This window comes from Drosophila tropicalis, unplaced genomic scaffold, assembly GCF_018151085.1.
Source record: "Drosophila tropicalis isolate 14030-0801.00 unplaced genomic scaffold, ASM1815108v1 contig_867, whole genome shotgun sequence".
NCBI lineage: Eukaryota > Metazoa > Arthropoda > Insecta > Diptera > Drosophilidae > Drosophila > Drosophila tropicalis.
In genome coordinates, this window is record NW_027173362.1 from 2,339,728 (window position 1) to 2,352,009 (window position 12,282).

Sequence of the window (12,282 nt, forward strand, 5' to 3'; positions counted from 1 at the left end):
GCCATCATCAAGCCAAAAAGCAAAAGGGGAAAAAGGGAGTTGCTGTTCCTTTTGGCACTCAAAATGTACATACTTACATATGTAAGATGTATGCACATACAAATGTATAGTATGTACATATGTAAGTAAGAACGATCGTTCCCATATTCTGCATGTGTATCTGCTTTTTGGCTTTAGCAACCAAAGAACTGGCTAAAATTCTTGTTTGTTTTGACCAAATCAAGTCGTCGGAATAGCCCTTGATTTGAGAGGGTATTGAAAACAGCTAATCATAGGCCCGATGGTTTTTGAAGTGAGGAACTACCTGCAAACATATCTACATGTACGTACGTATGTAGGTATTTGTACCTATTATTTTGCGTATCTTTTATATACAGACATATATGTAAGTAGATCCAACTGGTTTTCTACGATGAATCGTTTATTGTTTACAATCCGCCTAGGTCGCATCTCTCTCTCTCTCTCTCTGTGATGTATCTCTAGAGACAAATCTGAAAACAAAATTATTAAGATTTATGTGTGTGCGTGTGTGTAGAATTCCGAACCCTTTTTGAAATGGCAAAACAATAATTTACTTTAAATTGGTATGACAAGATCTTTGCACCTGCATATGGTGGACATACATATTTGTCAACCGATATCAAAAAAAAGCCGCAGCGATCCCAAAAACAAAAAAGGAGGCGCGACTCAGCTTCCAATCTCTTTGTTCTGAGCCATGAAAAATATTTTTAGCCAATGCCAATGCCAAGTACAAGAAAAGTTAATAAAAACCCGGGCAAGATAAGGGAACCAGAGAGAAGGAGAGACAGAGATCACAAGTGCAGCCATATGCCTCATCTTTGAGAGGGTATCACCCATATTGTTTGGGGCGAGCGCCCCCACACAAAAGCCACTCCGAAGACGGCAGCGGTTTTGCTCTCAGAGCCAACCGATCGACCGGACTGGGCTCGGCTCGGCTTTCTTTCGTTTTCCGATCTTTTCTTATTGTTTGTGGCGTTGTTTTGAGCGTTCGGTTTCCTTTTTAAGACCATGTTGGATGGAGCCGTGTTTCAGTTCTGTTTGCAAAACCCAGCCGGTTGGTGGTAATTGTGTTGGCTCAATACACAATAGAAAAGAACTCAAAGAAACCTAAAAAGTTTGATTTCTTATTCTTAGTATATCGTGATTGTTTTTTTTTTTTCGTTTTCGTTTTGTTGTCATCGAAGATCGTTGTGTCGTTATCTGATCTCAATGTGTATATATAATTGACATTGGCTAATTGAAACTTGTGAACGAACTACAATATTGACATCCCAAGAGCGGGAATAGTCAATTAAGGAAGGAGAAAAAAAAAACACCAAAAGATAAAAAATAACAACACAAATATATCCAAATTGATTCAAGGGAATCAATATACAAATTCTTTCAGTGTCAGTGTGTAAATTGTTCGAGTAAGTGAAGTGAAAACGTATGAAATAAAAAACTACTTACATTTTATATTTAGACTTTCTAGATCTTTATTTAAAAAATTGTACAATTTTACTGCAAAAGGATAAAGGATAAATTTTAAAAAGAACTTTGTAGGACAACTTAAGGCTATCGAAATTTGTATAAAAGCAAGTCATAAAAGTTAAATCCCTTTAGAAGATCATTAGAAAATATCATAAGTATATTATTTTTAATTTTTTAGTTAGCTTAACAAACTATAAAAGTAGTGGCCAGCTCTAGATTCTGAAAATATTTAAAAATACATATATCACATTAGTAATTTTGCCATATACATAATTGATAAATACATAAATAGTTATTTGTTTGCACTATTCGTAAATATCAATAGTGAAAAAGTGAAACTTCAATTTACCAAACCTTTCAAAACTGACTATTTTCAATATTTACACAATGTTTAGGGTTTGCAAAACAAATTTTGTCAACAAATTAGTTATAAATCAAGTCAGGACAGGAAGAGGAAAAGGGAGAGAGTGATAGAGATCGACAAAGACAAAAACAGAGCAGATGCTTGAGGTGCACAGTATATCTAATCAGGCAGAAAATGATACATACATACCTACCTATATATAAATATATACATATATATATAGATATATTCATGGCTCATGATAAGAACACATCATTTAAGGGGAAAAGCCCAACCAAATTATGAAGATGTGAAACAACCCATTACTGTTTCATTATGAATACCAAATGAATCACAAAAACGTAAAAAACTAAGCCACTCATCGTGGGAAAAAAACATTCGTAGTCCGGAACTTTTTCCACCCTTGTACTAACTCTGGACAAGTCATATTAAGTGAGAAATAAAGCATTTAATATTTACAGACAAAAAAATCAAAACAAGTTAGAAAACGTAACGAGTCATGAGTTTGAAATTTCAAACATTGGTCCCAAAAAAAGTCCCAAAAACATCTGTTATATAAATTATGCATTATCGTAAACGAATTTGCAAGCAACATTTAATTAAAGATTAATTTTCGTATTTAGACAACAACTTTAACTTGTTCTCACATAAAATAAATAAGAGACACAAAAAAATTCAAAATTGAGATGCCAATATCAAGGGTACCCTGTAAACAAGTTCGATTAAAAGCGATTCGAAGAAAAAAAAAACATTTTTTTTATAGGATTATCTCTATATCCGATATAGGTAGATGTCATTGATATCCATTAGTTACTAAGGATAATCGTAATGTCCATAGGGAAACGATTCAGTTCAATAAACTCAATATACCCGATCATTTCCTTAGGGGTTCAAGGTATATTCGAATCAAATATCTCTGCAGGTGGGCGTTACGTTGGCAACAAAGTTGCCAGCCACCTGTTGTTATAGCTCCCTCCCCACCCCCTTTCCACCAAGCCATCTGCTTGGAATAGTCACGAAGATAGTCTCTGTCTCCCTGGATTGTATTCTAATACATATTATTATGGAAAACTAAAAATTCATTAGCAATTGCAAAAGTCAAACTTGAGAGACATTCAATTTGAAAAATTCCATTCTGATTAATTTCTAGAAAAGGTATAGGTAAATACATACATACATATATAAACATATATGTATGTATGTAATAATATGACTATGTAAGAGAAGTGAATGTCACTTTATTCCTGCAAAAGTACTTATTCATCCTTCCAGCTGATTCTTATTTAAAGATCATTACTAATTAAAATTGATTCGGTAATTTCCTATCTCAGTTGAGACAGCAACCAGCTGCATCGGGTAATTATCCAGCTCGACCACGTTCACTCTAATTATGCGTTGTTAATTAGTGTTTAAGATATGTGGTCATATATATCTTCATATAGACATGGGAGAGAGAGAGAGAGAGAGACAGAGAAATCTTTTGATATTTATGAGTAATTTATAAAGTGATGGCAGTACTTAAACTTGAGTAATTACATGATAATTGAAAGAGAAAGGGTATTACATATTGATATTGTATCACATAATCAAGTGACATGGAATATTTTCCAAGTCATTCTTGGAACGTTGGAACGATTCCACAGCTCTTAAGCCACTGACTGACCAGGCTTATACTATTTTGTTATGATATCTTCAAATTGTTCTATCGATAGCGCATCGAAACGCGCGCAATCAACTTGATTTGCATTCGCTATTGTTGACGTAATTACCTGTAATTCGGGTTATACACCCGGTCAAGTTTTTTTTTTTTTTTTTTTTTTTTTAGAATCTCAACCGCATAGGGGCGAGACGAGACAAAATGAGATGAGACGAGACATTTCAATGATGATAGGCAACTTTTAGTATAGTCGCTTAGATTTTGCGGTCTTGTCTTGTTTTGTTTCGTTTAGTAGGTAAATAGTTATACCTTTTAATTTATGCAAAACGTCTACGTCTACGTCTATGGTATAAGCCATTTGATGTCGGGCAATTGATCGATACCGACACGTGGCCACGACTTTCTGAATTTTGTATTTCAAATTCAAATTGAGTGTTTGCTAGCCCAGATGGCCAGATGCCAGTGTGGCCTATAGATAGATCACCTTATTCACAATTGGCGAAACCATTTTTAATGACAGAACAAAAATTTCCCGCTGGACTTTATTGTATTCCCAACTTGTGGGTAGGAAAGAAGAATAAATGTCTGAACATAAATCATTTCAAGGCTTAGTCAGCGGGCCTTAAATTAGTTTTATGACATTACTAGCCTTGCATTACATCCGTCAATATGTTGATATTTATATATACACACACACACACATACATATGCATATGTCTAAGATCGTGATATAAGATCGCATTTACTAGTTCAATGTCAGTTGATGTAGTCGCGCAATCGCAATGGTTGTCAACCGGACCAGTGCGTGACATGATTTAGGTTTCTCTCTAGCTTAATGTGTCTTGAGCTTTCGCTTTCTTCGGCAAGGTCTCAGGTGTACCTCCTAGATGGAATTATCCATGTACATATATGTATGTATGATGTAGCTATGTGGATACTTAAACTTTGTTTTTAGTATATGCACTTTGTGTTCGTGCTAGTACTTTGCCTCATTGAAATCATTGAGCCGTTAAATAATGTTTTTTTTTTTTCTTTTATTGAAACAATAGACCTTAATATGATTATAATACATTAAGTCAAAAATCAATAAAACTTACACAAATAGTTATAGTTTTGAATTTAATTGTCGATCCAAGTTGAATTCATTGCCATAACATTTTGGTAGCTAGCACATATTTTAATACTCTCTTCAAAAATGGATTTAGAATGCAAATTCGTGACAACTTAGCCCAGCCGTTTTCGTTGTTGTTGTTGTTGTTGCATTCACTTGAGAAACGCTTGGCTGACCGCATTATGATCTTGCCCACAAACTACGAGAATGCTATTAAGTATGGGTGTGCCCTGAGATTGGAGTAAACATTTCTAGTGTTAGATATTTATTTGGTTTGATATCTCAAACGGTCATCTTCATGTTGTTGTCAAGCGCTTTGGTAATAGACTTTTTTGGTATTGATTAATTCAATTGCTGGACTTGTCGCCGCCATCTCAACTTTGCCTCGACTTTAGCCGTTGTAACCGCAGTCAAGGCTAACGTGGCTACTTAGCCATTGCTAAGTCAAAAGCTGCAATTATATCAATTGGCTGGGTGTTGAAAGGGGGTGGGTGGGGCAAACTGGCAATATGACACCGCCATCAAGATGCAAATAGACACACAATGCCAAGTGCTGATTGTGAGACTAACAGAAGCCGACATACATAGTATTAGAGACTCCCAGGTGGCGTTATTTCATTTTCAATTTGTCTCTTTTTTTTTTTTTTTTTTTTGTTTAATAAAAACTATGCATAAATGTTTCATAAATTTAACAAATTAACCAGATGTCTCAGCCATAAAAATTCTTAACAATTAGCAGCCATTTAACTAAATGTCTAGGCCTAATTAAAAGATCGCGTGTTAACTGTTCATCTATGTAGAAAGATAATAATATTGTTAAGACATAGACCAAAGTTATTGGTTTTAATTAGTAATGGATTGCTTATGAGTTAGCAACTCCCTTTGTTGAGTGAGTGAACATATTATTCTTTTTTGACTCACTCGTTTGTTTAGTTACTCATTCAATCTTAAGTTCCTTTACTCATTTGCTCACTGACTCATTGTCGGTTGATCCTTTCCTTTGTTTATATTCCCTACTTTTCAGATTGGTGAGCATTATCACAAAATCTTAGCTATTTCCTGTTGTCAGTCAGTCAACCAGTGAACAACTGAGTCAATGACCAAGTGAATGAGTGATCTACCTCATCGAATTGACCACATTGATCCAACTTTGGTTTTAGTGCAATTCTTTGGCCAGTTGTACCTATGTCTCGATTAGTATTTTTAATTGTGCTAAATAAAAAAGCTTGCAGATATGTCACATGTTTGTTTTTAGATTGCAAAAGTGCGAAGTTTATTTACCGGATACATATGTATGTACATATATGAAGTTCAAACTCATTGATACGCATATCTTACAAAAAACTAATTCCATAGTGAAATTGTTAATTAAGATCTCACGTTGCTCCAGGCTTCATGCCAACTTTGAAATCAAAAGTAATAAAAAGCAATTGTTTCATCTTCACACTATAACAAAATACTTATACTCAATGTCAGGGTTATATTAGACCATTTGATTCCGACATAATCTGACATAATGCCCCGTTAAATGTCACTTCATATCGACGACCAGCGGCAAATCTGCATAAGCTGCTACCGATCTAAACACACATCTGACATTGCGTATACGACACGTGTCACACATCGACACAATAGCAAACCAAATGTTGATGTAGATTTCGATTTGGCTTCATCAAAATCAAGGCCAAGATGCTCATTTTTTCGAGAGAATAATAGTATTAGTGTTCTCCATTATTATGAAAATTGCATTTGTCTATCGAAACAAAACTCGGAAATCAAAAACAAATTCATTGTAAAAATTTCAAAAAAAAAAAAAAAATAAATAAAAACATTTTGTATTATTTAATCCAAAAAAATATATTTATGAACATTTAACTGACGGTATCCGCATTCTTGCAAAGAATGGAATATCTGAATTCTACTTTGGACAAAGGCAAATAACATGTCAGTAAATGTTAAAATCAGAATTAGAAAAAAAGCCTGACCTTGACGAGAGTAAACCCAAAAAGCCAAAGCAACCAAAAAAAAAAAAAAATAATAAAAATCCAGCAAAGTGTAAAGACATAGGCAGAAACAGCAAAAATAAATTAACTTGATTGATTAAGGGAAATTCTCGGAGTGTGTGTGTGTGTGCGAGGCTATAGCTGGTTCGCTGGCCTGTCAGTTAGTCAAGACAATGATTATTATAATGTCTGTACATAGTTGGCTTAATGGCGATTTTTTTCTTTTCTTTTCTTTTTTTGTTTTTTGGCGAAAAAGAGATACATACACCAAACACATGTGGTTAAAATATCAGAACCAAAGCAGTTTAAAGGTGATTTCCGCTCTATGCCTTTGCCATTCTCTTTAAAGTTTAAACCGATCGACAAGCGATTTGCCCATTTATAGAGTAATTTGTCTTTTGAGTCGAGTTTATCTTTACCTCAAACATAGATCGTTAAATATATAAGAAAAGCTTTCATAATAATTCATTGAGACTAAATTAGTACCATGTTCTATATCAATAAGTTTAAATAATTGGACATATAGTATGGAGAAATAGTATGGAAAGAATTCTTTGTTCTTCATTCCTGTGATCAGAGAACAAACGAATGACCATTATGGCTTTATTATTATTTTAGTCACGATAACAGAGGAGAACTTTTTGGTCATTTCATTATGCAGGTGTTCGTGTTTGCTGCGATACAATGCGATACACGGGAGGCAAATACGAGCCATTAATTAAGAAATTCTCGCAGATTATTTGTCATTATGTCTCGCCTCAGAGTTGAATATAATTGTTTGGCTTGTTACCCACGTGGGGGCACATCTTTGATTGATTGCATGCAGTTGAATGTAGAACTGATACTCGTACATAGTTTAATTTTCCAAACCACAATTAGTTCGTTTCATTTGTACTGGTTATCTGAATGTTATTGTTGCAATATTGCTCAAATTGATGGTTGTAATTTCTTTTTGGTCTTATTTTCCAGTCCACTATGATACCCATACTGGAGAAGCTGAGCGGCTTTTATAGCAGCTACGTATTGGCTATACTCACCATTGGCTATGTTCTGGGTGAATTGGGACATTATCTGATTGGCGTTACCTCAAAACAGACAGCTATAGAACTGGACTATGGAGATATTTCGTGCCAACAAAATACAAGTATGTTTACACGGGATCAGCTAACCACTCAGTGTTCGGCGGTGGCGAATGAGACCAGTTGTCAAGCCCTGGAATTTAATGGGACCACGTACTGTGAATGGAACTACAATGGTCTGGGCATCGATTACCAGATATTGGCTGGTCCCACATTTATTTTGATCTTTACCATTGCCGGAGTGTTCATGGGCTTTGCGGCCGATAAATATAATCGCGTGAAAATGCTAACCGTTTGCACGGTGATCTTTGGCATTGCGATTATCTTGCAGGGCACTGTGAAGGAATATTGGCAATTGGTTTTGCTTCGGATGGTAATGGCTGCCGGCGAATCGGGCTGCAACCCACTGGCCACTGGCATTATGTCTGACATATTCCCTGAGGATAAGCGTGCTTTGGTAATGGCTATTTTCAATTGGGGTATTTACGGTGGATATGGAATCGCCCTTTCCCGTCGGGCGTTATATTACCAAATTGAATTTTTGGAATTTGGGCTGGCGTGTTTGCTATTTGGGTGCTGGCATTATTACGGTAATCATAGCCGCATTGACAGGAACCACTTTGAAGGAGCCCGAACGCAAGGCCATTGGTGAGGGTGATCGCCAAACGACGGCAAGTGGAAAGCCCATTAGCCTGTGGCAGGTGATCAAAAACCCAGCCATGGTTATGCTGATGATTGCTGCTTCGATACGCCACTGTGGAGGCATGACATTCGCCTATAATGCCGATCTCTACTATAATATCTATTTCCCCGATGTGGATTTGGGTTGGTGGCTGTTCGCTGTCACCATTGGTATTGGTAGCGTGGGTGTTGTAGTTGGTGGCATTGTCTCTGATAAGATTGTTGCCAAAATGGGCATCAGATCAAGAGCTTTTGTCTTGGCCCTCAGTCAGCTGATATCGACGTTACCCGCCTTCGGTTCGGTATACTTTGACCCCCTGTGGGCAATGATTACATTGGGATTGAGCTACTTCTTTGCCGAAATGTGGTTTGGTATTGTTTTTGCCATTGTTGTCGAAATTGTCCCACTACGTGTTCGATCCTCAACAATCGGAGTTTTCCTATTTGTGATGAACAATATCGGAGGAAACTTGCCCATTTTAGTCGATCCAGTGGCAAAATCATTGGGTTATCGTAGTTCACTCATGATCTTCTATGCCGGCTTCTATGGCATCAGTAAGTACATATAATACTTCTTTTATAGCAATCCTTATATAACTAAACCGACTATCTCTTAGGTTCCATTCTGTTCTTCATCACCATGTTTCTGCTTGATGGCAAACCCGCTGAAGCTCCCGAAGAAAATACACAAAAAAGCCATCCGGATAATGTTCTAAATGCTCGTCACATGCACGGACATGATAACTCCGTGTTCACTGTTGATGAGACTCTGCCGCCCCACTCGAATAACGGTCGTCCCTCGCACCTGCCCCAACATCTTCAAATGTCCAGCAATGGTTACGACAAGTCACAACAACAACAAAGTGCCCCAGTGCGTCATAATGGCGCTGAGAGCAGCAGACTGTAGTCCTTTTAGCGTTCGCAATTATTATACATTATTTTTTTTGTTTAGTCTTAAGCGCACATAACTCTTACGGAAAAAATGTGTAATTTGTTGTATACTCATCACGTAAGGCAATAACTAATATGAATCGATATAAAAACAAAAAATTTATTAATAAAGTTACATATTTTGTTTTGTTATTTCTTGAGCTGCGATAAGTATAGCAAACCGCTAGTCTAGTACAGTAGAATCTGGTTACAACGACACAAAGGAACGACGATTTTACGTCATCATATGTGGAAGACTCTTCAATCGAACGAAGAAAAGAAAAAATGTTTCTTTACTCTTTTATGATTGTCATTTTCGCAATAGACTTTAAAATGACACAAATCATTTTTTAATCAAAGCTAAATATGTATATCATATATGTACCTATATAAATATATCATCAGCATTATTTAAACGAGATATGCTTTTCGTTGAGCTCATAAGAGATTCATTAAAATGTGAATGGATAAATGTGTTCAGAATGTCTGCAGCCTCCAAATCGCCATGCCATTCTTAATAAGAATACATACATATATTCTTCCAGTTCCTTCTTTGATATTGGTTTGGAGCCTTTGCCCAATGATATTTCCATTTCGTTTTAAATATCAGTTGAGAATGAGCTGCTGCTAGCGATAAATACATATGCAAGGTTTGTATATTTTGGATTCAGCCGGATCGGATAAAATTTAATATTGGTGAGTTTAATTTACCATTATGTCACTGTACCACATTTGATCAAGATCTTGTTACATTGCTGCAGCCTAAGATAGACCGATCTATTTAGACTTTTTGGATAAAACGCTTTATCACATTGACGGTCACAGGTAAGAGTAACAAAACATCGGCGCAGTCGAAGTTAGAACTGGCCCTCTGGTTTGGCATTACTTTGCTGTATTTTTTGCGGAACGCCTCTATATCCAGTTAAATTGTGAAAAATATCGTCGCAATAAGCGGCTCTTCCAACCAAGCCATCGTCGGGCAGCTGCTTTTAAGATTGTATACTATCCGAATGATATAGTCCAATGGCTGTTATCTAATACTACTTAAATCATTAAAAATAATTTGCACATTTAGTTGAATTATAGATAAATCTAATGACCACAGCCTTCTTAATTGGGACCAACCGGGAAACTTGGCGGTGGCAGCATCATGGTACGACTACAGAAGGAGAGAACACGGGAGTCTTGTTGACGAAGCCGCGTCGATCGGACGTCTTGGGGATAACGCGTTTTAAGATATAATAAATGTATTCAACCTTACCATTAATTAATCGGTATCTTGATTAAGCCAAATGCATAATCGATCATTTTGGATTTTCATACCATGCATCCATAGGGTGAAAAGGTGTATTAAAGTCGCCAGACAGAAGAAAGCTTTTCCGACCCCATAAAGTGTATATATTCTTGATCAGTATCAACAGCCGAGTCGATCTAGCCATGTCCGTCTGTCCGTTCGTATGAACGGCTAGATCTTGGAGACTATAAGAGACAGCGACACCAAATTTGGTACATACCAAACCTCGTGTAGTATGTGAATTTAAATAGTGTTTACCTTTCGTCCCCGTAATTTAAATAAAACTGATTTTCTCAAAAACTAACAAAGTGAAAGTCGCTAAATTTGATACTTAGATACAGTTTAGTATTCGCGCAGATTTTGATTACTTAAAATGTTTGCCACGCCCATTTCCGCCTCCATAATTTAGAAAAAAAACGATTGTCTCCCGGAGTTGGCCGTAGGCTAGTGGCGGTGCTTGAGTGCGAGTGTGTTTGTAACAGTAAGTGAGATATGTAGTTTATGCTATAATGAGACATGTAAAATGTATACATTTGGTCTTCAAAATTTAAAATATTTGTTTCACTGGGTGCATGTTACACCAAAGTCAGCGAGACGACTTACTTACTTCATTCGAAGTACAATTCTGGCTCATTTGGAATAGTCCTTAGTGATAAACCTTCCGGCCCAATCGTCAGTTGGCAACGTATTGATTTTTGTTTATAGATTGCAACATAAGAAAACGACAAGTTTCAAACAAAGTCGCCTTGAAAACTGCTTTAAGGAATTAGTAAAAATCATTCCTGAAACCACAAAAAAAAATTAAATACAAACAGACGACACACCAACTATTAAGTTTAGAAAAAAGGATTTAATATAATTAAAGTAAATATAATCCTGTTAAATAAGCTGGGTCGAATAAGGTGTGACAATTCTTGTTCCATTTTAGTTTTGATAAAATCGGCGTATTTTGTTAATATCTTGACCCATTTAAAAAGTATTCTTGGGTGGGCTTATCTCAACATGTATGTACATAAGTACATACATATGTAAGTATGTATGCACAGTGTAATGTCATGGTAACAGAAGTGGAAAACAATTCTTTGCGAATAAAACTATTAGTAAAGCACAAAAACACGTTACCCAAATTTAATTAAGGGTAAATTAATAAACATTTACCTCCAGGAGCACTGCGTCTGAAACCTTACGTTAAGCTGTCTGGCCTACGCCAAACTAAGCAAGTTATAGCCTCAAAGAACCACAAAACGCGGCGAAACGTCTTCATATGCACACACGCACACATACAGTGAATAGTGTTGCTGTTGCGGATCAGTGTTGCCAGCTCTTTGAGGGCTAATATGGCCAGATCAACAACAGAAATAAGCTAGAAAAGGTTAAATGAAATTTAAAAAGGCCAATTAAATAGCTATGTTAGATTTGAAGTATTTTTTGTGTTTAATATAAATGAAACCACTGGTATTGCTATTAGTTAATCAAATAAAAATGGATTTATTACTTTGTTTACTTCTAAATAAGGAATCCTGCATTTGACGTTGATATACATACACACATTTATTTTCGCTCTCCTTGTCCCGATTCTTTTCATTCAATGCAATTTCGGAAATTGTACGTGGCGTATTTGATGCATAATACCTCTAAAGTCTTTTTCTATATTATATCTACCACAATTATC

General features: G+C 36.0%; 1 protein-coding gene and 1 long non-coding RNA gene across 5 annotated transcripts; one reads left to right on the top strand and one right to left on the bottom strand.

Annotated features, from left to right (window-relative positions):
• Nucleotides 1-1,070: 1,070 nt before the first annotated feature.
• Nucleotides 1,071-9,452, top strand: LOC137583537 (putative metabolite transport protein HI_1104). The gene is given in 4 exon segments (XM_068298609.1): nt 1,071-1,430; nt 7,596-8,210; nt 8,212-8,941; nt 9,004-9,452. Coding segments are annotated over 3 exon segments (1,629 nt in total). The 5' UTR covers nt 1,071-1,430; nt 7,596-7,601; the 3' UTR covers nt 9,294-9,452.
• Nucleotides 9,418-11,889, bottom strand: LOC137583538 (uncharacterized). 4 transcript variants are annotated; one of them, XR_011033421.1, is made up of 4 exons: nt 11,769-11,889; nt 11,218-11,392; nt 10,869-11,114; nt 9,418-10,795 (listed from the first exon to the last, which is right to left on the bottom strand). It is a non-coding gene; the product is annotated as an uncharacterized lncRNA (long non-coding RNA). The 4 variants fall into 4 exon arrangements; XR_011033420.1 differs by having other exon boundaries at nt 9,418-10,500; nt 10,578-11,114; XR_011033419.1 differs by having other exon boundaries at nt 9,418-11,114.
• Nucleotides 11,890-12,282: the final 393 nt, after the last annotated feature.